Raw genomic sequence first — 27930 nt, 5'->3', positions numbered from 1 at the left:
TGCCTCTTAAGTTACCTAGCTTTAGGCAAAATCAAAGGCAACGTTCCATCCTTCGCAGAGAAGGCAATGCCAGAATGCACTTGTGTTATGCTCTTATGTAAATGACAGAGAAGTTTCTGGCATGACACCCTAGATTCCGCAGTCCAAAAGTCTAACCAATCTGACAAAATATCTTGTATACACGGTGAATCCGATTGGTTGCTTCTGTATAAGCAGTCAATCAGCTTGCTGCTCTACGTTTAAATCTTGGGTAGTGATGTTCTGCAATGCTTCGTGTTTTCAGAATCCCTCCTCCTTCCCCAACTCCACTTGCATAGATCTGCTACAAGGTGATCAAGTAAACTATGCGGTGTTAATTCAGGTACGTTATGTGTGCAGCAGCAGCATTCCTTATATGCACACAGCAGCATGTTGTGGATGTATTGATAGAAGCAAGTCTCTGTACTTGCTTCGCCGCAGCAGCTAGCAGATCTATTTCGTCAAGACCAAATACATGTATATGTCATGTACACTACCATGCTAAACCCTCCGAGGGTTGTCATGACAAAGATACAATTATTCCAGGGTGGTGAAAAGGCAAGAAATTTGTGCAAGTAGATATATTATTTAGCCTGATCTCTCAGGAATTCGTAACTATTTTTACGTGGCGGCTAATTCATGTAAATTAGTACAACGTGAATCGTACAAAAATGTCATCAACAATGAAGCCATAACTACCAGTCATAAGATCATGCAAAAGCAGATCATACTAATATGTACAAATGTGATCGTACAAATACATATGACTTGGTGTTTTTAAGATATTCCATGAGATTGTGTAAATGTAACGTAAATATAAAACACTGTATAGGCCAATATGAATCCATGCTAACTTTGTCACTTGTTTTACGTACAGAACATACGTACAGTCTTATTGTCAGAACTGTGTTTTGTACAGATATTTTTATTGTATTTATTGTCCTGTAACTGTAAGAACTGCATTATTGGCTGGAATTGCACACAAGCTTTTCACCTACTATTGCACTTGTGCATGGTAGAGTGACAATAAAAGTGATTTGATTTGAAGATAGTAGACAAAGTGGGATAAATGTTAATATTGAAAGTTGATGTGAAGCCCCACCCCTAAACTCGACTGTCACTGGCAAGAAAGCAGATCTTACAAAAATACACAATTGACATCGTACAAGTACATATGGATAAGCCACCTTATAAAATACTTACGACTTGACATGAGATTGCTTTGTATAATTTTACAGAAAAGTATCAAATCAAGTTTATTTTGATCTATTTTGTAGCTATAATTCATAAGAAGATGGATTTGCCATCTCTGCAAAGCGTTTCAAATCACTCAATTGTAAGGTTTTATGACAATTAAGATGTTGTCTTGCGGCCTACTTTACATAAGCAGTCTGCAGCCAGACAGCACACATTTGGTTTTGGATCTATGTTGTAATTGTGGTTCTAGTGTAAACAAATTATTCCCTTTAAATAAAGAGTTCAGGATGCATAACGTGGCCGGTTGTTTTCTTAAAGATGCCGCAAAGTAAAGCTTATTCAGCCTTTATGTCCTGAGCAAAGATAAACTTATCTTAAGTCTCCCGTGTATGTTTGCACAGTGTAAGAGCACCTTTTCATGAAATAATTGCTGTGGCACTTTTGCAGTGCGGCACAATGCGTGACACACTTTGCTGAAAAGTCCAGCACATAAAATTTTCATGCTGGTCCAAGCTAGTTTATGATGGTTAGTGCAAGTCATAATGATAAGAAGGTAAGGTAGCCTACTTTAAAGTTTGGGTTGACAAAGAGAGACAATAGAGAGACGAAAGCTACAGACTGCAGCTTTAAACGCAATGTGCGGTTACTGCAAGGATTAAAGCATCTGGCAAACGTATAAATCATCTCAAATATATTTTAATTCAAGTTTTCAGTGTAAAACCAATGGTAGAAGGCATATTGTGGAAACAGATGCTATTTTCAAGCACACTTAGTTGAAGTTCCACAGTACAAGTGCATTGAACCAATCAAAGCCCAATGGGATTTATGCCTAACCAATCAAAGCAAAATCTGATTTTTGCCTTTAAATGAACGAGTAGTTTAATCCATGCCATCCTGATGAGAAATCTTGTTTCCCTTACCCTGCCTGCTGAACTCGTCTGCCTCGTGGTGCACAACGTCTTTGACCCGGCTGCCATAGGCTAATCTGGAGTCCTGGTCGAAAGCTTTGAGGGTCTCACTGGAGCTGTAAGACTTTGGGTTGAGCTTGCCATCCTCGCTGTCGGCAGAAGAGCTGGTGTACCGGCGCTCCGTGTCCCGTCTGGAGGTCAGGGAGCGGTAAGGTCTGCGTTCTTTTACTTCCATGGCAACCTTGTCTCTCGTCTCAGCATCAAATGAAGGGAAACAGACAGTTCAGTCCCAACGATTCTGTAGGATGAGACCAGAAACCACATGGTTATTTTGAGTTGCTTTTGAAGTTGAAGGGGTAGTTCACCCAAAACCTGTATATGGTTCCTTTCTTCTGCAGAACACAAAAGAAGATGAAACTCAATTGGGGTCAATGTTGTTTGGTTACCAACATTCTTCAAAATATCTTCTTTTGAGTTAAGCAGAAGGAGGTCTTACACGTTTGGAATGATATGATGGTAAGTAAATGAATAATTACGAGTTGATATTCCACTACTGAAAAAATAAAATTCTCAAAAATATTGTACTTTTTGTTCTACTGGCCGGTGTTTAACATTAACAAATGTGTCAAGTCACATCTGGCCATAAAGATGTAGAATATCTGCTCTGACTGCAACAAATTCAATCTCTCAACAAAGTATTTTAAGAATTTCATTTTAAGAATAAGGGCAATGTACACTTAACGCTTGATTTGGGAAGAATTTGTATGGCATCTACTTTAGCTAGTCACCCAGAGTCAGATACCTCAGACCACAGCTTGGTTTCTGCGCACGCTTGTGCAGAAATAAATAAATACAACATGCTTCGGCAAGCACATTTCAGCTGAAACATTCGCGACAAGAAAGCTGAAGGACAATCGTTAAGAAACAAAAGATTTCTGGACAATCTTTTGAAATAGCCCTCTCAGTCAGGGCAACATTATGCAGCACTGCAGCTTTTTGGAGCAGAATCCATTTTGATAAAATACAGCACAACAAATCTAGCACCCGTAAAGTTTACGACTCAAATCCCCCGCACTTCTGTTTCAGCCTGCCTCTAAGAGAAATGCTGCATTTACAGCATATTTTTAAGTGGCAGGTGTCTTTCTGTGGATGCTGCTGTTTATATGATGTGAATCGCCGCCAGATGCAACAGTGCACCTTTATGACCCTCATCAAGATTATCAAACCAGCACTGGTCATGACTCACTAATAAATAAAAAATGTATTATTGTACATGTTGTTCCAATCCCATGTTTCTTTCTTTATGCTACACACACAAAATTGTATTACGAAAGAAATCAGAGAGTGATTCCATCATCAGAAGCACTATAAATAAGAGCTGTCAAACTATTAATTAAGATTAATCGCATCCAGAGTAATATATATACATATGTGTGTACAGTCCATACTAATTTCGCATTTATAAACACACAACATACACATAATATTTAAATGTATTAATTTATATTTACCAATAATAGAAATTCCAAATAAACGTTTATTAATTGTTACATTTTTCTTAAATAAATGCATTTATGTATATGTTTTCATAAATACAAAATTAATTAGCAAAGTATACTGACATAAACTACGTAAACACAAACTTTTATTCTGGATTCGACTTATCACGATTTATCCTTTGACAGCCCAACTATAAAAATAATCATAAAATGTTACATTTTAAATATTTAATTGCGTGAGAACAAACAATGAAAATTAAAGGCGCAGTTCACCCAAAAATGAAAAATCTTTCCCCATTGACTCAACCTCATGTCATTTTAAACCTGTATGACTTTCTTTCGTCTGCGGAACACAACAGGTGATATTTTGAAGAACGTTAGTGACCAAACAACATTGGACCTCATTTCCACTGTACAGACACAAAACCACTGAGACATTAAAACAATGTCTTTTGTGTCACACAATAAGCCATTGTGTGCATCCAGAACACTTGATGTTTTTTGTACCTTTATACGTTGCTTTTATATCCTTTGTGGAGCTTGAAAGTCAATTCTGATTTAATCTGAATTACATGGGCATTTTGCAAAACATCTTTTCCTGGAAGAAAAGAATGAATCTTTGCTAAACTATATATCATTGTCAGACTTCCTAATATGTTGGCCTGGGCCCAAACCATCATCACAGAGCCAACAGCATTGTAAAAAAAACATTTCAGCACAGTACACCCAGACGGTGTAAAAACAAAATGGCTGCTTGAAGACGAAAAAAAAAAAATCTGTAGATACATAACACGGCTGGCACTGCGAGATCACAAAAACTGACATCAATTTATAGGTCCCCCGATCCTCCCCGGACAGGATATGACACGGCCCTGAAGCAGCGGCGGAGGTCTTAAACGTGTCGATGTGGATTTATGAAGTTGATTAGAGGTTGGGTCGTTGTTTTCTCGGAGGCACGCTTAAGATAGTGAGATTACCCTCCTTGATTCATTTCATTTCCTGCAAGAGCTCAGATACACATCGAATGTGTCATGCGGCACGGGAAACACGGTCTGTAATAGATTCAACTGTACGCTGGGCAGTTTTCAGACCCCAGAGCCCTTTTTACATCCGCGGCATCTGTTGATGGAGCGAGCGGTGAGGTGTTAAAAACAGAATACACAGTAAAAATTGGCTCCGCACATCAGGTTAATGTCAAGGATCTCTCAAAAATCTGTTTTGAGGAGGAAGATAAAGCTTTTTTAGGGATTTTTAAGCACAGTTACAGTCATGATATTGTAAAGATTTGTAATTAACATTAGTTAACGAACATGCTAACCATGACAAATGTGTATTTTACTGCATGTATCTTTGTTCATGTTAGTTAGTACTAATGTTAGTTAATTGTGAAATAACTAATACAAGTTAAAGACTCAATTCAAAATGTTGCTGCTAAAGGTTGAAAAATTAGGGGTAGCTTCATGATGCTATAAATGAGCGTGGAATGATAGAAGTTGTAGTCTTCACCTCCACTGCCAATGAAACTCAATTCAACTGGACTTATAAATCATGTTCATGGATGCCATAAGTAAAGTTTTATAAACGTTATGTTATAACATAAACCAACAAGAGGCATGATAGAAACAAAAACAGAGTGGTGTGCTAGCTAGTGCTGCTTTATGACCAAATATCGTCCTCAACAAACCAACGAAAACAAGACGAAACGTAAATGCTGGTCATGTGACGATGACTATGAATAAATGTTTAATGAAATATTGTTGAATAAAAAAGAGACTAAATGTGGTTTACAAAATAAAAACTATGCTAAAATGTCTCTTCATTTTCATTGACCAAAACGAGACGAGACGAAATCTTACAACATTATTCCGTCTGATGATTTAAAGGAGGCATGAATTAAAATCACAATTTTAACCCAAGCTTTTGTTATATAAGAGGGAATCGTATTCATGTGAACATCATGTAAGTGTCAAAGCTGAAAACGCCCTTGTTACTGAGATTACATTACTCTGAGTTACTGTTATTAACACCAGACCCAGTGAATGCCAGGTTCTGGAATACACATCTGTTGATAGGTGGAACACTGCCTCCACAGAAAAATATCAACGACTACAAAAGATCACCACGGGTCTCAAAAGCTGACAGGTACGGTCATATGTCATTAAATACCATACAACTATAAGCTATACAAACTATACGCAAAGCCTTGCCATCACATCCGGGAATTAAGTCAGTAAATTTGGGTAAAATCATCCCGTTCGAATGCATCAAATAAAATAATAGTAATTTATAAATCACAGGAGGTCTCAAGATAATACTGATGCCGTGCGAAAACTGTGGATGGTGCTTATGTGTAACCTAACATTACGTCTCGAACCAAATTCACAGAAGCCTCCAACTACGCCAACTGCTAGTGCCAATCAATGCCGTGGGCGTTTACTTATAAAGTCTTCAATGCGGCACGCCCATTAAAACTGAGCATTTGTAGAGCTGGCCTCAAAACCAGTGTAGATAACAAATATAGTCAACTCATTTTAACAAATGAAACCTTATAGTAAAGTGTTAACAAACTGCCTTTAATATAAGAATTATGTGAATGATTCTTTCGTGGTATTCGGCAAATAAGTAATGTCTTTTAAGCTTTAAAAGTACTTTTAAAAACAACAACAAAAAACAAGATTGATGATTCACAAATCAACCAACGCATCAAAAACAGAAAGATTAATCATGATGTAATTTGGTTCTAAATCCTCTTAAATGCAAAAAAATCAAATGCGCAACAAGTGGGACAATATGGCCAAATCACACTCGGCGAATCACAACAGATTTATCTTATAAGCTCTTTAATGCCACCGTAATATAAATGTGTTGCGCTGGGGCAACAATTCACAGTAAACTATATCTAGCCCCCCTTAAACAGCCTCTTGCCAAACCCATTGAGGAGCTGGGGTCACCTTTTGTAAGGACTGGCAGCTCAAAAGATGGCCATGATTAATGACTTGGGGACCTCTGCTCCGGGACCTCCGCTGTGGACAAAAAACTGCTTTTCTCCTAAACACCCACAAGAGCACTTCAGCAGTTGGCCTGGAATCTCCGAACCATTTGCTTTTGGGTTACAAATTTTTTTGCATTTAGAAAGCGACTTATAGCTTATGCTAATTCGGCCGGAGACAAAAGAGGCTTTATGGGAGCTCTCGAGAGTGTTTTGTTCAAGTACATTGTCTTAATTTACTAAAGGCGGGTTTCAATTGAAAAGCATCGTAGTCTGGGGATTCTGCACATACGCCTCACTTGTGAAAATCAGAGGTCCCGCGTGTGCAAGGGTGCACACCTTTGGGGCCATGGGAACGCTTTTCATCCGTTAAGCGAGGCGACAGCTGTCACTTACGCTTTTGACAGCTGATGTCTAGAGCAAATATATAACTCTGAAAGGGAAGATGCGTTTGATTGACGTTTCTCCGTCGAGAACTTCAACGGCATGACTATTTTTGCTCCGTGTGTGTTTTTCTATGATAGTGCGTTAAGCTGTATGAATAATTTAGGAGTAAAAATAGGAAGACAGGCAACAGTTTCTATCTAATCCCTAGAGCACTGTGGCGGCCAAAAAAAAAGATTTGACAAAAGAGATCATCGCATAAATAAGCAAGTCTTGTTTACCCATAGGTTTGCCCAACTGGAGATGGGAATGTAGGAAACACAACATGTATGAAACAAACCATAGATCAGTAACTTATTAACAAATTGAGAGTTTATTTTATTATCACGCGACACTTTTTAAACAAAGTGGTTGCAAATGTAATTTATATAGGATATGGGTCTGTTTGAGGGTGTTGAGCTGTTTGCTACATTACCAACAAATGTGAATTGATTTCAATCTACATAAAAACATGTTAAGCCAATTATATTACCCTAAATGTTCCAACACACCTAACAGAGCTAAGTGAACAATTTCATATTGAACAATATTGCTGATTTGGCGACTTGGGGTTTCAAGCTCCCAGCATGCACTGCTGCATAAATAAATGATGCACTTACCGTTAAAGCTGTTTGCTTTATGTTGTTGTTGTTGTTGTTGTGTGTCATCACTGTTTGTTATGTGTTGTGCATTAACAATGAGTTATGAACTCATCTTTTGTTAACATAATGATGTTTGTCAGTTGACACCATTATCGAGGCCTGTGTGTTTTATTTGAATTGCCTTATGTGTTCTCTGGTTTAGTTTACAGAGTTCATATAAAACCATAGGCAGTAAAGCAATTGAATGAACCTGTAATTTCCAAGTATCCAAAATCAGCCTGTGGCCCGGTTGACTTAATTTTTGGTTTTAGATTTCAAATGATATTCCGTTCTATTGTTAATATGGTCAGCTTTATACATCGATCCGACCACAGCGACAACAAAAGCCACACAACACAAGAATAATGTTATTCTGGAGTATTCAGTGTTTTAGTGAAATGTTATTGAATTGTTTATCGAAAATGCAATAAAGGCTTCCTTGTTGTTCAGGTTTTGCCTTGTTTCCTTTGATTTTCATTCATTTTAAACACAGCTGCGGCAAAGCACTCTGGGGAAGCGATCAAACAGCATATCTGTGAAACAGTCCTTAGCTCAGGTTTCAGTTTCCTTACGCATTCAATGTTATCGATCGGCTCGTCTGTATTTGATAAACACTTCTGCAAGCCTCTTTCTGGTTTGGAGCCAGAAAATGCATATAAGTCTAATGTAAAAGAACATTATGGTATATGTTTTTCTAACGCAATGTTTTCATGCCTGAAGATATGAATTTTTAAGTGATTGTATACTTTGATTATGCGCAGAAAACCGACGCAGTGTGCTTAAACATCTGCTGTGTGGGGCGTCTTGGTGATATCGCTGTGTAGTTTTCTGTAAACTCTTTAAATGCCATCAATCTTCAAGTGGTTATAAAAAGTCAACTTAAAGATGTAAACTTCATATCTTGTATGATAAAGAATGGCCTGGCCACTTATTCCATACAACTAAAGTGAAGGCAAAAAATGACAAAAGCACCACACACATTTTATACTGCTGATCCATATGACTCATGTCTTATATTCCTTTCTTTGTTGTTTGATAAACACAAATTTAAGTCATTATTTACATTAACTTTTTCCAAACCCTCTCCTGACAGTTAAAGTTTTTCTAACCTGAATGACTTTTCCACAGAACACAAAAGATGATATTTAGAAGAAAGTTGGTTACCGAACAGTTGCGGCACCCATTCACTTCTATAGGTGGACACAAACCTAATGCAAGTGAATGGGGTCGCCACTGTTTGGTTACCAACATTCTTCAAAATATCTTCTTTTGTGTTTTGCAGAAGAAAGAAAGTCATATTTTTTAAACGACAAGACGGTAGGTAAGTAAATAATGACAGTTAAATATTTTGGGTGAACTATCATTTTAAGGTTTTAAACGACTTACTTATAATTCAGATGTTTCAACTAACAGTCTATAATCAGGTCACACCGATTACCAATTCATTGAAGTAGATAACTATTAGTGAATAACATTAGTCTTACATTTCGGTGTGTTCCTCACACAGCAGCTATGTGACATCAAAAGGATTGGAAAAAAGCGGCAAGTCATTTGGACTGCTTTTATCATACTTTCGGGGTGCTTTTTGTATTTCAGTAGCTTGACAAGACCACTCCTCATTCGCTTTTATCCTGAATATAAAAAAAGCATCTATTATATTTTTCACCAAAATCATTTAAAAATAGCTCAGTATGTGATTCATTTAAGTGTTGACTTGTCTCTTACAATTGTGCAGAAGAAATAAAAATAGAAACAAATGAGCCAAAAATCAATAAAGTAAAATCAATGTAGACTGTATGGATAAAATTATCTGGATTTGGGTCAATTTGATGAGAAATGTTACTATTGACTTTGATAGCAGACTTGAGCTCAGTATTGAAACTTTCAGGGGGACATTTATGACATTTCTGAGCCTTCTTCTTAGGAGAAATATCTGAAACGCAGTAGAGTTATGCTATCGTTTCCATTTGCATTCCATTTAAATATGATGGATGTCTGTGACTTTTCTTTCGTATGGGACAAAACACGGTAAGGGAAGTAGAGGGGTGTATAAATTTACTGCATTAAGCAACGGGGTCTGAGGCCTGCTGTGGTGTTAATAGCTCTCCATGTCCCTGACTGGTGGCTTATGGAGCTCTTATACTAAGACTGGGATGAAAAGGTGCCATCTATATGCAAATGCTTTCAGTCTATTCTTGCAACAATTAGTGTGTTTGACAGTGTGAAAGTGGGGCCATTGAACTATGAATGCAAACTTGGTCATCTATCTGTTGAATTGTGTGAGGTTTTGAGTCGGGTACATTGCTAATACTCATTCGGCACAATTGTCTTTGGTGATTAAGTGACACCATGCGTTCCATCAAAACCTTTCAGAGAATTACTGCAATCAATATGGTTTGCTGAACTACAACAAATACACAAAAAAAGATCATTTACAAAACTCATATGCCGATTGGCAGACTCACAACTGGCACAAAAGATCATTGTGCATCTTGCAATCAGTGTACCGTATATATTTATATATCACAGTAAAAATAACAATATGGCATTCAAAACAAAAAAATAACACCTAGAAAGTTCCTGGAAATTCAACCCAAAATGTTTTTGATATTGTTATAAACCTGATTAAATAAAACAGATTTATTATCAAATAAAAGTTGTACACCTGTAAAAGCATATATTAGAATAATGATTTTTTTTGTGCAAATTAGCAAAACTGCCTACATTTACACTGTATTACACTGCTAGTGTCAAAAGTAAATCACTGTAATGTATTATAAATGTAATGCAACAAAACATCAGAAAAATAAGACCACCAACCAAAAATATTGATATCCCAGCATTGTATAAGAGAATTTGTTTTTGGTTTAATTAAAATTCTAAGTTTAAGATTGTAGGTTTTTATTTTGGGGGCCATGTTTAAGAACCACTGGTCTACAGTATATCTGCACCACTGATATTACACATTATTACAAAGCCACAGCAGAAATTCAGTCGACACATTTTTCTCGCTGTGCAATGCACCCCATCATACCACGAGTCTCGCTCCAGGTTACTAGATTTGTAACAAGGCATGATAATTGCAATTGTGGTTGCCATGGTGATGACATGATGCAAACATAACATTGCACAGCACTCTTTTGAAAATGACATGAAGATATGATTAGATGTTTATGTTTCAGGGGTCAAATCAATTAGAAAAGTCCACCTTGAGTGAAAAAAACAGAAAATAGAAAAATGGCATGCTAAAATTAAAGGGAAAGTTCACCCAAAAATATAAATGATGTCATGAATGATTCACCCTACCTGTAAATGACTCTGTGGAGCACAAAAGAAGATATTTTAAGAAATTGTTCCGTGTGTTTATACAATGAAAGTCAAGGGGAGTCAATGTTGTTCGGTTACCAACATTCTTCCAAATATCTTCTTTTGTGATCGATAGAAGAAAGAAAGTCATGCAGGTCTGAAATGACATGAGGGTGAATTAACGATGAATGAATTTTCATTTTTGGATGTACGTTCCTTTAATAGGTTTATATAATTCAGCCAATCTTAGTGAAGGTAGCTGTCAATAAAAACATGGCATCGCCAACAACTGCAACAAGACCATTTTATACCACATTTCCAAACTGGTCTTGGTTGGTTTGTGCTGGTTAGTGCTGATGAACAGCATGATGTTTTTTTGAGTGCTTGAGCACCAAAACCCCCTAATGTGCAAGTAACCAACCCACTACCTCATTTTACACTTCTCACACTCAATAACAACTAACAGCCTAAACAGCTAGAAAATTCAGCATGAAGTTAAAAATGAGATTGTTACAGTTGGGTTTTAAGTGTTTCTGAAGCATGCCTTAAGCATGCTTGTTAAACTTTGATTTTAAGGATCTTACATAACATTTTTGAGTTGAGAAAACAACAGCAAGAAGGCTTTGATCACAGCTTACCTGTGAAACTGATGAATTGCCATAATGGCAGCTCTCAAAGTGGGAATCAAGGAAATAAATCAAGCTTCAAATAAGCCTACACTACCTAGCACTGATGATCCACAGATGTTCTTCATTCCAGCGGCAGTTAACAAGCTTGTTTACAACCCAAGCTCCGCTTTTTGAGATCCTCCTACTCAGCTTCGCTTACAGCCAAACAATAGCGGTGCTGGAGCCAAAGAGCAGGACCACAATTGCGTCCCTGTGGGTTTTCAAAGTGTGCTGAAAGCTGCCGGCGAGCACCCCTCGCTCCATTCGCGGAGCTTCATTCACATGCCTGTCCTGTGCTGAAAAGCCTCCTGGGTCAACAGAAAGGTTTGCTTTCAATAGGGGAGAGTGGGAAGCGTATTGGTGCGGGGGTTGTTATTGATGCGCGTGGACGAATCTGCGACCGCGTGTGTGCTTTGAGACGGTCCCCTTCTGGGATCAAAATGGGAACCCAGCTAGCATTTAGAAGAGAGTGAGTAAAAGCTTCAAAGTAGACAAAAGTAGCCCAGGCCTTATTCACTGGTTGCTCCGCTGCTTGCTTTAAGGCCCATGGTACCATCCGTGGCAGTAAATAACCACCCTTCTGAATTGAGGTGGGGGTTCAAGAGAATTTATTCACTTTCCTCGCCGCTGTACATCCCCGACCTTGACTGGGATGTATAGCAATGCCCTTACGCGACTGTCGAACACGCCTGTTTATCTATCAACAACAGTGCAACCAAAAGACGTCCTAAATCAATTTCGTGAGGTGGTCAAGTCATGAAAACATTGATGGGAGGGGATGTCAGCAGAAAGACAGAACTGGGAAGATACATTGGATTATATATAGCATGTGCACTGCGACGCAACATGAGAGATGTTTGAATGTCACGGTGCATCACCGCTCTCATTGATAACTGTAGAAAATATGTCATTTTGACTACATCTTCCTCCCACTTAATCCTTAGAAGCAATGAGCCAAGAAGCGAATTAAGGTTGAAGTACATAAATGAGTACGTAAGCGGAAATCCCCACACTTATGCTGTGAAAAACGGCGAGAAAAGCTATGGATAGGGCTCGAGTCAAACCTCAATCTTTAATTTCTCATCCATGTCATCGCCCACCAGTCCAAATACTTAATCTGATCACTTAAACAGATTAACGGGCAGTGTCAAAATTAGTGGTTCCGTACGATCCCAAACCCCAAGTACGAGCAGCAATAACAGTAACGCTTGTTTTAGTAAGCAAGCTTTAGTAAGCATTTAGTTCTAATGAAAGAACTAAATAAATGGCAGTGTTGTGGCGGTTTCAAAAGGACAGGTGGGTGTTCTGAGGCACTTCGGCTCATTAGCGAATGATTACCGCTCATTACACCCTATGGCCGGGCCTGAGTTGATTTATAACCCCGGAAGATTTGAAAGCAATCCTAATACTCGCTTAAGCAATAATCAACTGGATGTAATCCCTTAGCACTATGTCCAGAATCCCTTAACTCAAAACGTGTTGACTTAACGCAGCTGCAGCTAAGAGGAACAGGACACGGCCGTCGCCCAGCCGCACTACTCCCAGACACATCGCTCAGGCACAGATGTCTCCCTTGCCCGCTCTCTATATTACTTCTCCATAGGCAGCACTTTAGAGCATCATGCTATACTTTTTCATGCATTTGGCAGATGCTTTAATTTAAAGCGACTTACGGTGTATTATAAGTGTACATTCTCAGAGTATGTTGCACCCTGGGGATCAAACCCATGCAATGCTATCTCAATGCTATACCAAATGATCTACTGAAACACAGCTTGGGGAATTGTCTCGTTTAGTAGGCATAAAAATGTTTTTAATACATAAACTTGTCTATTATAAAGCTTTTTGTTAAATTTTCATTCAAATATATTATATACTTTATATTGTGAGACCATATGATATTTTACTCATGTTTATATTAGGGTTCCGCCAAGGTAGCTACAGTTTAAAATCGCCAAAGTGTAAGATAGAAAACAAACCAGGAATTTTATCCAATATTTGTTTGTTGTTTACATTTTCAAGCTTATAAGAGTATCTGGAAGTTAGAATAGCAACATGCTTTTTATCTACTTCGAATATCTGTTATTAGCAGGCTACCCAATAAGTTCTGTGGGTGACGGTGAAATAAAACATTTATTCGTACGAACTTTGGAACTTGGGGATAAGGTTGATGATTTACGTTTTTAAGTATACTACATTATAACATATGACAACAGACATTCAAAGCTTCTATTGAGATTATAGAATGAATCTTTGAATGTAAAGATTGCTGGGTAAAAATGACATCCAGTACAGTCTAATATGAGCAGTCAAAATGACCGCTACGGCCATTCTTGTAGTGATAGATTTCCGGGAGTTCTAGTGTTAAATGGAATTATATTGGTTATTTGAAAGGGGGCGGAGCCACTAGATGTGTCTCGATCTATTGCATTTTTAAATTGAAATTACGTCAACAAAATCAAATGATGCTGTGAGTTCCGAGGCAATTTAGTCAGTCTTTAAAGTATGTTTATTGCGGTGGGACCATAATACAATGAATAAACCAAAAATAAATGTTACTATGGAGGCTAGTAGTATAACAATTTACTTTATATTATATATATATATTAATATATATAATATATTATTATCATTCATATTCATATTTAATTGTGTAATAATTGTATAAAATCTAATTAAAATTACTTAACAGATATTGATTCTTTGATTTCACATAACGTTTTTTATGTTGTTGTTTTTATGAAACCATCTATAGTTAAATCATATTTACTATCATTAGGGTTAAATCATGTGCAACGCCAGATATATATTGCACACCGAGTTGCTCTGTAACACACTCCCAATCATTCACTTGTGAGGTACCAGGTACTGTAGCTGCCAGTTTTGAACAGACAATGTCTCTTCCTTCCCCTAAGCCCCCAGGAGATCTTGCATATGTTTTGGACAACGAAAAGAAGTGTTTTACGCTAAAAGGTGTGAAACAGGAACTAGCACTGAATTATTTTTGCTTCAGGCTGCGGTGGTTTAAAAATACTTCTCTCTTTCCTTGAAGTGAAAATGATTTGGCAGTGATGGGGCCATCAACTGCCTCCATGCGTGGCACTGCCTGTTCCCGCGTTGTGCCGCTCTGTTATTTTTTTGGGCAGTGCAGCATTGTGCATTTTTTCATGCACCCTGCCAGCTGGAGGGCTGAGTGAGATGTGTGTGCCACAGGAAGTAGATAAGCAAGTGGACATGGCGACATTCCTGCCATCACATATAATGCTAACGACTCTGACGGAACCGAAGGTACAAACTGTGTGTCCCCAGCTCACAACAATGACCTCAATGAGAGCATTTTATTTCATGATTTGGAGCGGAACAGGCAAATGCCTCTATACCTTTTCATTCTAATTATTATTGATTTATGTGACAGAAATTTCCCAGCTTAATTACTCACACAATGCAGATATGGCGAGTATTGAAACAAATGTAATCAATAATGTTAACATTACATCAAGCGTCCTTGCAAAAACAAGTAAATGTTATATGAATTGCTTAATGACAGCACGTGATTAATGGTGTTTAGGTCAAGTGTCACTATGCTCTATGGCCATTGGGGATAGGGAGTTAATTTAAAAGCACAGTTCACCCAAAATAACAAAAACAAAAAAATTCACCCTAATGTCCAACACTTGTAAATGAGTTTCGTGTGGGGGAACATAAGATGATATTTTGAGAAATGTCTCAGTGGTTTTGAGTATTAAAAACTTTATTTAAATTGTATGTAAAAGTCCTGTTTCCCAAATCATGTTATTAGCACTTTATTAAAAGGTTTGACAGCCATTTAATCAATTTCTGGAAAATTACCCACAGTGCTGACCATTTTCAATGTACAAATGCCACAAACATCTCAAGGGAGTCAGTCTGGCCCAAAATAGCAAATTAGAAATACTGATATTAATTCACTCTATTGAGAATATTATTAAAAATGGCAATCTTACGATGGGTGTAAATAGCTTTTCAGACATCCACACTGTCTGCTTTCAAATGAAAGCAGATTTGACTGATCCCCTGGAAAGAGGGTCGCTGAACTGTATCAGTGAATTATCTTCGCAGAGTAATTCTTTGTAGTCATTGATGCTGAAACCCAGATCTGTCATCCTACTATCTGCTGAAAGATGCTCGGATTGCCAGATGGAGCGGTAAGTACATCTGAAGCTAATTTTAATATGAGTGCTTTGTGCTACATGTGTGTGTGAATATTAGTATAAAACTGTTCCTGGTTTTATTTGCATGATTTTGTGATGCAAGTTTGCTTTATCAAAATCTTTTAAATAACCTTTTCCTTAAAGTTCGCTAACTTGCGACGCCTCTAAAACGCCTTTCGTTTTTGGCTGATGTCCCCAAGCCCTCTTAAAGTGATTGTTCATCCAAAAATGAAAGCTGTGTCATCATTTACTCACCTTTAGATTGTTTTAAACCTACAACAATGTCTTTGTTCTGTTGAACACAAAAGACGATATCTGTAAGAATGACAGTAACCAACAGATTTCAACCCCCATTGACTCCCATAGTATTTATGGCAGTAAATAGGGGATGAGATCTGTTTGGTTTATACAGGTTTGGAACAACCCGACGGTGACTAAATGACGACCGAATATTCATTTTTGAGTGAACTGTCCCTTTAATATTAGCCCCTCCCCTCCAGTCACCTATCATACAGAGACCACTTATCATTCAATCAAAATACTAGAATTTGTTTTCTCATCAAAAGTCCAGTTTCACCTAGAAAAGAATCAGGTGTAGGCTGAAACATGGGATGCTAATGCTACTTTTAAAGAATCATCTATGGTTACTATAACAACAGGGTGACAATCCTCAGCCAGAAACACACATGACTACGCTTAAATGAACACAATGTAAACAAACATCCCTCTGTGACACTAGGCAGGATTAAGTCTGATTTAAGGTACGGAAAAAACATTAAATCTCTGTCTGGCTTACTTCAACCATTGAACTGACAATTTTAAACCAGCCCTCACGCACTTTATGGAGACCTTCTAAACCACTGCGTGCTCTCACAAACATGCCCCAGCGCACACAGACACACATCGAGTGGAATACTACATTGTATCCTCATGAAAAGAGATGCATAGCTAGATATTTTTTCTATATCCTACATCATAGTGTACACAGTGGCCATGAACTGAAAGTTTGGCAGCCGTTTCTGTTTATTCTGAAATTATTTTGGCTTATAATGTTGAGCGACAGATGTCATATTAATTTAGCATGACAGTTTCGTGTAGTTGACAGTATTATGAAAGCAGACAAGGTACTTTTCATAAGAACCTGTCATTCTTCCTCAGGTAGGCTAAGAAGGCTGATATCTAGGACGAGTATTAATTTGTTGTGGGTTTATCCAATTTTTTTGCACTCATTTCACTTTGTTGTACGTGTACGGAGTAGGACATTACTTTTTTATAAGAAGTCAGTTATAGGCCTTAATTAGGGCCATTCAAAAAAGGAAGCACAATAATGAACATATAAAAGTATTTATATTTTGCTAATGTGCCATTTTGGTATAAAGGTTCGATGTTAAATGTTTTAAAATTATAGTTTAGAAATATGTTTTTTCTTAAAATAATAAAACACAAATTTTGATGCAAAATCAAGTGTCTCGTTTGGTTTCGGCTTAGACAAGACTTTTCATTTCGGTGCATCACTAAACACAGCAGTTTATTATGACCAAGTACTGTCCTACATATGAAGAGATCAAACTTTTTTTTATTTGTCGCTGCAACGTGTAAGGTGTAACGTGTTTGTAAAATGTCAGATGTTAAAATAGAACATTTTAAATTGTGTGGTAATCTCTGTAAAAAATATCATTATTTCAAAGCAATGTGCGTCTTGATTTGATGCCACTATGACGTTAATCTTAATTGACAGAACTCATTGCATTGACCTAGTAGCTTGTAACACAAGTTCTATTTGAGATGAAAAAAGTCGGTCTTTCACCTAAAGACAGCCAATCAGATTTGAACTGCCAAGCGCAGCCGGTGCTTATCGTGTTTGTGTGTGAAACGCATCAGACGGTCAGCGGGCAGACGGTTATCGCTCTGTTGGCATGCCATCGGAGGACGAGATCAGATTTGCAGCAAACGATTACAATTCAGAGGCATTCAAGTACAAATTGACCCAAAAATCGACAGGAAATAAATTCGAATTAACCACAACGGGATGTCTTTAAGATTCCCAGTCAGCCGCTGGAAACCTCAGTGGACTAAAAGAGGGACTTGTTTTCCAAAAGTTTTTGGAGACAGCGGGTGGCTCTGTAAAACTACGGTATGTTTTGGGGCATTCAGCGATGTCAGTTTGTTTCCATACTCTCTTTCATCACAAAGATAAAATGGAGGCCAAGAGTTCTGGCCCAAATTCTCTCAACTGCACCTGCCTTGAAAGCAGACAGGCAAAAAGACAGTGACAGCTTGATATACTACCTAGCGTCAGGTTTCCACAAGTAATGAAAAGCCATGCTGAAAATTGAGTCTGTACACCTGTATTTTCATGTCAACTCTGCCAAAATAAAATCCCCACACATTTTACTGCATCGAGGGCTCTCCAGAGATGTTTTTTCTTCAAAATGCAATACGAGGATGTGACCGTGCTGTCAAGATTTGTCGTTAATTTTATGAGCCGTGGTTTGGAGTGTAAAAATAAACTAGTAGGATCTACAGAATTTGAGTTTTTTAATGGCTGATACGTTACTTTAAGATGAGTTCTTGATGTGCCTCTACATCCAAATCGAACATTTTGTTAATCCGTTTGTTAAGTATTTGCTCACAAAATTTCCCTCAAACATATCGTTTTATCTCAGAAGACATTTATCAACCCAAATGGAATCATTCGGATTATTAATGAAGGATGGATGTGATTGTTGAAGCTTCACATATCACATACATCTGGGATAAAGTCACGCACATTTAGGCAAAATACTTCTTTAACATGTCTAAAATGCACCAAATGTAGTACCATTTACTGTACAACTTCATTATGAAGGTACAGGAATTCAACACTACACTGTATAAAAATAACTTGTTGAGTTCAATTATATTAACACATTTAATAACGCAATTACAATGAAGTAAATAAAATCAATCCTTTCTGCGTTATGCCTACTGTGCATAGGCTGTTATGTGGATGCCCTGTTATACATCATCTTTAAAGATATTTCAAATAGACTACAGACTCTTACATCAGAAACAAGTGGAACAAACACACAATGTGGGTAATACAACCAACGAATTTCAATACTCTACAAACTGCTTGAAACGTATTACAAACTTAAGAGGATCCAAGAATGTAGAGCTTTACAAAAAATAGCTAAACTCTCTATTCATAAATATGTGTGAACCAGGAGTCCTACATTGATGGTGCTTCACAGATAACAAGCTTGGTAAGAAGATCAGAAAACAGAAAAAAATACATGCAGAAATGCTATATAGAAGCATTGGTAGAAACACTTATCTTCCTCAAAGTGCTTGTCTGTCTTTCAATATAACAACCAGAAGCATTTTCATCTTGAAATGCAACTCGATTGAAGGTGGGGCGAATCTTTCAATACCACGAGTGCCGGCAGACTGAAGTACTGTTTGTTGCCCTTGTAAAAATGCTTAGCAGGATAATTGTCTTGGAATTGAATTATGGGATATATTAAGGATGCCAAAGACAGAGGAAGCACATATGCCACTTTCATGTATGGCATCCGCAATTGCTAAAATAAGATTGAAGAGCGTTGCAAACAAAACCAAGATATGACGATGTACGATGGGATGCCACATTTCACATCTGAAAATCGAATAGGCCTAAGCGTGAAGCTTTTTAATGTAATGGCCAAATGTCTCTTCGAAGCCTGGCTATGACATCACCCTCCAGAACCAACAGATTAGGCCTGTAAGTACCACCTAGGATGACTGGAGGGTGAGTGATAACCACCATCATTACCGCAACACGGAACCTGTTCGAAAGACACCAGGTATGGTATTGGTATTCCATAACCGAAGGAGTCTTAATACGCCACATGGGGAATGAGAGCAGAAGGAGAGATTTGGAAGCTTGACATATGTCGTCTGGTGTTATTTCAACTGTATCTAATATTAAATTAAGCTCTGTTAGTATAACACGACAGTGAGTAAACAATGACAGCATTGTTATTTTTGTTTGAACTGTGCTTTTAAGGCTTCATTATGAATTCATGACAGCGAGACGTCCTTTCAACTGAAGGGGTCAGTGCTCTGTATTTTTTCTATATTAATCTAATTCTGCCAGTAAATTAGGATTGATCACTGTAGCTCTGGGCCACAGTCATCATCCGGGATCTAATCAGACCGAAGAGGGTCGGCGAGGGGCGCTGGTTAGGCCAGAATGCTCCATAAATATAAAACATATGAAAAGCGGCGAGAGGCTATAACACCAAGAGGGAAATCCGATTAGCCACCCGGATCTCCACAGGTGTGCTTTCCGCCCATCGCTTAACTGCCTGACTGCAGCCCGCCAGCACGGCAAGCAAACCCTTTTGCATCTATTGTCGGTCTCTGACAGGGGATACTTACTCCATGCCCGTGCTTACGGATGTGGGTGAGAGGAGGTCTTGGTTAGCCAGCTCAAGGGATCAGATTCACCGTCACAAATTAATCTGAATTAACACCTGCCACAATTCCCTTTATTTCTTGAAGGGAGTAGTTGTTAAGTAGTGGGTCGCAGGAATGTTTAATAGGTTCGTGGACAGCAAGCAAAAGAATATTTAAAATATTATGAAGTATTTATAAAGTATGCTTATCATTTTTTATTTATTAACCTGGATTAGTCCAACACAGCAAAATCATCCAATGGCATCATCCAATCCAAATTTGGGGAAATATTTGGGAGTTTGGTAAATCCAAAAGATCATTTATTCACCTTAATTCATTTTCTGTGGAACAGAAAAGAAGATATTTTGAGAAATGGCCCAATGGTTTTGTGTTCATACGTTGGAAGTCAACGGGGGTCAATGTTGTTTGGTTACCAACATTCTTCAAAATATATTATTGATATTATTAAAACATTTTAATAATGCAAGCGTTTTTGTTGGGTGGGGGTAAACTATTCCTTTAAGATCATGTTTGATAATGGCCGATGTAAATCTAGGTCCTGAAGCCAAAACAGTTGAGAAACGCAGTTCTAATACTTTTATATCCTACTCAGTTTCCCCCTGTCACAAAATGGACGTTGCACAAACAGATTCTGAGTTTGGGTTCATCTAAAGTTTTGCTGGGGTGTGCTGACTCGCCCGTTTCATCGCCATTGCATTTTGCAGGCGTGACTAAAAGTTAATGGGGTGGAAAACTGATTGAGAATGAAATGATTGTAGGGTTCCTGAAGGGATAAATGAAGAGCTAGAAATGCTATTAATGATAAAAACACACTCATTTGTCTCCAGCGTTGTGTAACTGAAGTCAGATGTCAAATAAAGAGCCCTTGCCGGGACAGATTCTAGCTATGGGATGTGGTTCTCTTCAACCCTCAATCCACAAACACACTTTTACAATAAAGTCTCCAAGTCCACGGCTAAAAGGGATTAACCATAATGCACATCAGCTCTCTGCTACAGAGCCCTGTGAAACTGTGACAAGTGGGTATGTGCTGCTGTCAAAAAACCCGGCGGTCTCTTCTCGATGGCTGTTACTGATAGTTTGCACATTCAGAATGCCACCAATGCTGCTAAATATATTGCGATTTTGAGAACCTACAGGAAACTAGAGTGCTATTTCAAGTCGATCGCACCGCAAATGCCCTCTTGATAGATCAAACCAAACCAGGTCAAAACTAAGGTACAGTGATGTGAAGGCATCCATCATTTGGGAAACAAAATATGTCTATATACTGGAAAATATTGCATAATATATTACTAACACCAATGTTTAGGATCATTTGAAAAAAATCTTTCTCATGATCTGAAACATCTTTTAAACTGAAGGTGTTTGTTTCCATGCTCGGAATTACTTTTGTAAACAAAAATATAATTGTGTCAACAAATTAATTATCGTACTTTAAAAACGATAATGAATCAAGCCAAAATAATGAATAAAGCCATTAAGAATACAGCATATATGGAAATTCCTTCAATACTGTTTAAAAACTTAATAAAATGGATGATAAAATGCCACCTGTTTGATTTATAATTCCTACAGTTTCGATCGTGGTATTCAATGTTTTTAATGGGTTTCCTGTTATTCTAAAATGTGGGAAACTATATAAATAAAGAACGAATAAGAAATTCTATACATTTCTATACATTGGAACCTTAAAGTTGCTAATATTTACAATATATGAAAAATGGCAATTGTATTAATAAATCTATTTTTAAATCTATATTAAATGACCTCATATTTTCCCACATGTTAACTGTAAGTATATAGTTTCTTGGCGTAAGGGCACAGTCCTGTAGATTTAAGATGCATTTCATGTTTATTGCTATCAAGAGAACCACGGGAACAGATCGGGGCATCACCTTATGACGTAACATTTCCCCAGTAGTCATAGATGCTTTTTTCAAAATGTGATACTTATTCGGACATTAGATTGCCAGTTTTACTGGAAGGCTTGTTCACCAAGTTTAATTAATTTTGTATTAGCAAACATTCAGATTGTTATGATGCTTTGTCCTTTTTGGATCTTGACAGTAGTGAACATTGTGCAAAGAGAGTACATGTTTCAAACTTTCCTTTTCTGTCCTTTTCTGACAGAGTTATATCATCTTTGCTAAATAAAGTATAATACTTGTGATGTAATTTCATCACAACGCAAAAGTTCCTATCAAGGATACTGTACGTTTACATTGCGTGATATGGATCAATTCAGACTTGTCAACATCTGCTTGGCTCTCTAGTGACTTTTCACAGCTTTATATAGCCCGACTGAATCAAACCGTCTATAATTACCTGAAATCTCAACCACCAGTACAAAAGCGACTAAAAACCAAGCCTCCTGTCACTTTCCCTTTGCAGTGTCAGAAAATGCAGAGTTCTAACCCCCAATTCCTTCTCCTCCAGAGCATTCCGAGATCCACATAGTTGTAAAATCAATTTCTCCGAAGTCCATTAATCAATTGGAGCAGAAATGTGCCGACTTAGTCCAAAAATGAGTATGCAAGGTGCAAGTCTAGAGGTTCATTTATATACAGCGAAGCATAACTCACTCGCGGCACGCCAAGTTATTAAGTAGGGGCCCCACACTTACTCCTAAGGGCCTCCTTTCTCCATACCCCCGAAAGCCGAGCGATTACTACGGAGCAGAGGAAGCCAGTTATGAGCATGAATCCCATGGCTGTACTTTGCATTAATTAGCTCGTTCACTATAGCCCTTGAAGACCCTCCAGCCCCTTCACGCTCTTTAGACACATTTACTGTTTAAAAAATTGCTTTGCACAGCGCAGAGGTCCGTTAAGATTTCAGTTCTCGTAAACGATGTAATTGCAACGCTACCAATTATGCAGAGGTTTGAGTAAAACTGGTACGATTCAATTTGTATTTAAGAGACGGGCCTGGGAAATAAAAAACGCAAACTTCTTTTGAGGTGGCATCTTAATAAGATCCGGCGAGCGTGCGGCCCGCAGACGTAAATTCAAGGAATTCTTAAGGAGCCAGGGAACGTAAAGCATACGGTTCCACATCGCCAGAGGCAAATAGAGGATTCACAAAGGTAAGCCCCTTTTACGATGGCACAAAAAGAAGAGCACGTACGAAGGAAGGACAAAAAGGCTTTTCAAGGGTGTTCATTGTCTTGCCCAAAGTGGGGTCATGAGAGGGCCATGTTGAGCACAGTCGCTCTCAGAGGCCTTTCACTCGACATACTACACCAACATCTCTTCATCACAAAGAGCTTCTTCCCTGCTTCCATCTCCTTTACGAACTACTTTCAAAATTTTCGAAAGCAATCCTCGAACATTAAAGGGACAGTACGCTCAAAGAAGAACAACATTTTTACTCAGACTTGTAGTTCCAAGTCTTTGTGGTGTCATGTCTTAGTCGCACAACATCACTGTGTGTGGAACATACTGTAATTTATGTCTATAATCACAAATAATCTTTGGTAACTCTTTGTTACATGCTCGCTGCATGATCGCTATAACCCTCTTGTTGTATAGAAAAGAGCAATGCTGAGATTCTTCAACAGTGATCCTTCTATATTATAAAAAACAGAACCATATGGGTTTGGATTGACATAAGGGTGAGCAAATTAGAAAACTTAAATTTTTAGATCAACCATCCATTTAAAATCAACCGCTGAGAAGCTTAAGTGAACCATCACAAGCACATCAAAACCTCATTAGAGAGCATAAGAACCCTAAACCGAAGCTGGCTAAATTGGCTAAGGTGTAAGAAAAACGAAACCGGTAAAGTCTGAACAAACATCTCTTAATTAAGGCGTCGCATGATCTGGAGTCTGCACGGGGCTGGTAGAGCGTTCCATATGGCAGGTTGTTATTTCACCGTGCCCTGCTAATGCAGCAGGATGCGACGGCAGTAACCCGAGCCATCCCCAGAGGCCCCTCCCCTTCTCTAGCACTGTTCTGGAATCAGAGCCAGCCAGGCATCTATCGTCACGGGAACACAGCTAGCACTCTCCCGCCGTGCTCGGCAACGAACAACATCAACCCACCGCCGGTCTGGTGTTAGCCAACGGCGACGCAAGAATACAACATGTTAACAGCCGTGCATCTGTTTAACAAGTCGTTCCAACTCGCTAGTGGTTTTTATAGAAGGGAGTGTACGGAGGGGGCTCTAAACCTCCCTGAGGAAAGTGGAATGAGAGCTACTAATCATCCTGACATAGGATAACACAGCCCATGCTAGCTATTTGCCCTCCTGCTAGTTAACTAGCGCAGAAAAATGCTTTTCTTTACCATTCGTTTTGAATGTAAAGGGAGGCTGGCTTGATTGATTTGTGATATTAGCATTGTCACCATGCTTTTGATGCACGGCAGATGAAATCGTATTCAAATATGTTGTTTTTAGATGAATCTGGCAACCAACCTGACTGAAAACAATAAATTGAAGCATTTTTGGCAACCGTATTATATCCATCAAATCATTTATACAGACTTTATTGACAACTGACGCATTCTGTTGGTGTTGGTTGTGTAGTGGTATGTTTGTGTTCTGCCCATCCGTGCAGCCATGCATGGACAGAGCGAGAGGAGCAGCGAATCAATTCCCTCTGGGTAACATATCCAGCAAAATGACATTACAACATGATTCACATCATTTCATATGCATAATACACACTGAATGGACACAGTATTTATCATGCTGGTCCCAGAACAAGGTACCATAACTCATTAAAAAATGACTAATGCAGCTCAACTAAGCAATGCTGGACATCTAGCATGTAAGCTAGTGAGGTAAAAAAGATTTTAATGCATAAAAACACATGCTAAGGGAATTTAATGACCATTTCTGAGTGACAATGTTAACAATCCAAGGTAAGAATGAATTAATGGATACATACAGACAGTATGAACTGACTCATGGGAATGAGTCACAGAAATGATGCGGATACAGCATGCGAGTTCATGTGACCCCATCAAATTTGTTTCACATTTTGGGGATTCATAATATAGGCTAATAGAATATGATTCATATGCATGATTGTGCAGAATAAGCCAGAATGTTTGCTCATTTAAACTGCTTCTTTTATTAAGGAATAGATCATGAACAGATCGAGTGAGACACAATAAACCGTCGTGCCCATTACCCCAATTTTGTCGTCCATGCAAACACATTTGTCATCTTATTTAACGTGTGGAAACCTGACAGTGTAACAGCTGTGACGTCAAACCTGAAAAGTATGATTATTCCTCATGCAAACAGTTCTTGCATTGTTGCATTTATTTAAATGTAAATTAGCTGCATGGAGATGGGTTTTCTATGGTTTTGGTGTGCTTATAAAATCTACACAATTATTCAATTAAGATGATATTAAAAAAGATGATGTCGTGCATCCAAAACCCGTTTCCTCATGGCACAAAAGAAAAACTGTAAATTAACCATGAAATGTATCGTAATACATTCAATAAGCATGAAGATGTATTCAAATGGTTACCTGAACGTGATTTTCTTATGCCAGCATCAAAAGACTTCCTATATGTTTTCTATTAAGAGCGAGACCTGTGTGCTCACCCACCTGTCAGATCCACTTAAGACTATACTGCATAAAGCGTACATCTTACATCCTAAAAAAAGTCCAGCACATCACCTCCAAGGATACGCAGTTAAATAAAACCTTTCACTTGGTTAAAAACATATGCTGAATGTTTGCCACAGACTAAGCTAAATGTCCTTCATAATCCTAGTGGTCAGTGGTAATTCATTAGTCTAAAGCATTTTTCTCAGTTTCTTTTGAGGACGTAAGATTTTTTTTTTTAAATGAATTCAAAACTGCATTCTCAAAGGAGCTGAGCAAGCAAACAGACGCAAATGTAAATTAGCCTTTGACTGCGGAAAGCAAACATCAGCATTCGACTCTACAGAGGGTAATAGAAAGCGTGCATCTTCTGTTGTCAGATTATCACGTTGCTCGGCCCTTCTGGACAGATACCCTTAAAACAGTCAACCATTACTGTGCATTTAGGGCAATTATCCCTCTACTGCAAAATGTCAGCTAACTGCTTGTCTGAGGACGCTTTCAGCTGAGCGCTATTGCAATAATAATCACCCAGGGTTCGAACTTGTCTTTTTCGTTTCTGCTCTTTAGTTATATGGTTACCTTTTTTTTAGAATGCGCGTAGAATAAAATATAGCCATGCGTGGAATGAAAAACTAGTGTTAAACAGTTTATAGCCTACGGTAAAGATCAGTTAAATATAGTATCCACTTAGTGATATTGGTTCTAGTATATATCACCTGCATCCGCGTTGGGTGTAACTAGTTACAAAGTAACTCTCTTTTCCCCTTGAAAAAGTAAAGTGAGGATTACACTTTATTTTTTCTGTAATTTAATTACAGTTACTTCTGATGTAATTGAACTAAATACTTTGTAATTTATTCAATAGTGGAAATGACATTAAAATGATTCTTATGAGTCTAATTTTAAAATGCATGTCAAGGTTGATGTAGGATATAGAAAGTTTTTAGTAAAAAGTAATTAAATACTTACATTTTTACAGTAATCCAATTATACGATGGAATATGTAATTAGTGACAAGTAATGAATTACTTTCCAGAGTTTTTTCCCCCAACACTGTCTGCATCCACCAGACAAACCAAAAAACACAGGCAGGGGATGGGCGGGGCTTTCTGTACCGACCCCAACACAGAATTTACAGAGTGTGGTTGTAGCTGCTATGAGGCTGGTCAGGTAGCAGCGACAGTAGAAGTAGAGACATTTGGGTCACTAATAACTGCGTAGATTTTTTGTACATTTGAACTTCTCCCGAAACTTTCCGCCTAACTCACAACATGTGCGTACGCACCTGAATTTGTTCATGACCACGTCCTAATGTTAGTGAATTTGGAGTATTCTACATGAGAGGCCACGTGCCTAACTTTAGTAATTTGAATAAATCAGATCCAGTCCATCTCAATGGGACTTTCAGACTAACCTTTCTTTTAATGCCTACAGACAATTCAAAGTATATACCTATAATCCTAAAATCCAACATGCATTTTGTCATACATTTTAGTATAAAAGTGAATCATGATTTTTTTTTTCGTGAAAAGTTCATACCAGGTTCAGACAATTTGTTTTGCTTACGCATGCTTAGTGAATGAAACCCATTATTTTAAATAAAAAAACTACAAAGTGTTGCTTTGAATTATTTTAGTGATTAAACGATGCATCATGAAAAGAAATGTCAAAACTCTAAAGAATAGCTATATATCAGCCAGATAGTATAGGAATGAGTGGATAACTGTGCCTTCTAAGGCAGTTTACAGGAGTAACCTTAGGTCAAATACTATAATTGTTTAAAAAACTAAGCGTTAATCCATCATTTTGTACAAACTCAAATCATGCATCTAACTGAGACGTATGGCTCACTGAAATCCTACATTGGAAAAACATATATTGGTGGACCACTATCTCACATTACCAAATGATCTCTTGTAGCCTACCATTGAAAATCATTAAGTGATTTATTTCTACATAAGAATTCAATTTGGCTTTGTGAATTAAATCACAACAGGACCAACTGACAAGAGCTCAGCGTCACATTGAAGTCTTCCAGGACTGTTGATCAAAATGACTGACATCATTACTATTGCT

The 27930-nt window shown here is 37.9% G+C and overlaps 1 protein-coding gene across 9 annotated transcripts in view; it reads right to left on the bottom strand.

Moving 5' to 3' along the window:
• tenm4 (teneurin transmembrane protein 4) overlaps nucleotides 1-27930 on the bottom strand; it is a 196755-nt gene that overhangs the window by 145959 nt on the left and 22866 nt on the right. For all 9 annotated transcript variants that reach the window (XM_056756974.1, XM_056756971.1, XM_056756973.1 and 6 more), the window contains exon 2: nucleotides 2136-2421. In XM_056756974.1, the coding sequence (XP_056612952.1) occupies nucleotides 2136-2358 (223 nt within the window). In that variant the 5' untranslated portion in view covers nucleotides 2359-2421. The remainder of the gene's footprint in view (nucleotides 1-2135; nucleotides 2422-27930) is intronic.

The sequence above is a fragment of the Triplophysa dalaica genome, chromosome 9 (genome assembly GCF_015846415.1).
Source record: "Triplophysa dalaica isolate WHDGS20190420 chromosome 9, ASM1584641v1, whole genome shotgun sequence".
Taxonomy (NCBI): Eukaryota; Metazoa; Chordata; class Actinopteri; order Cypriniformes; family Nemacheilidae; genus Triplophysa; species Triplophysa dalaica.
The sequence above is the reverse complement of the archived record's forward strand: the minus strand, read 5'-3'. Positions and strand labels throughout refer to the sequence as shown.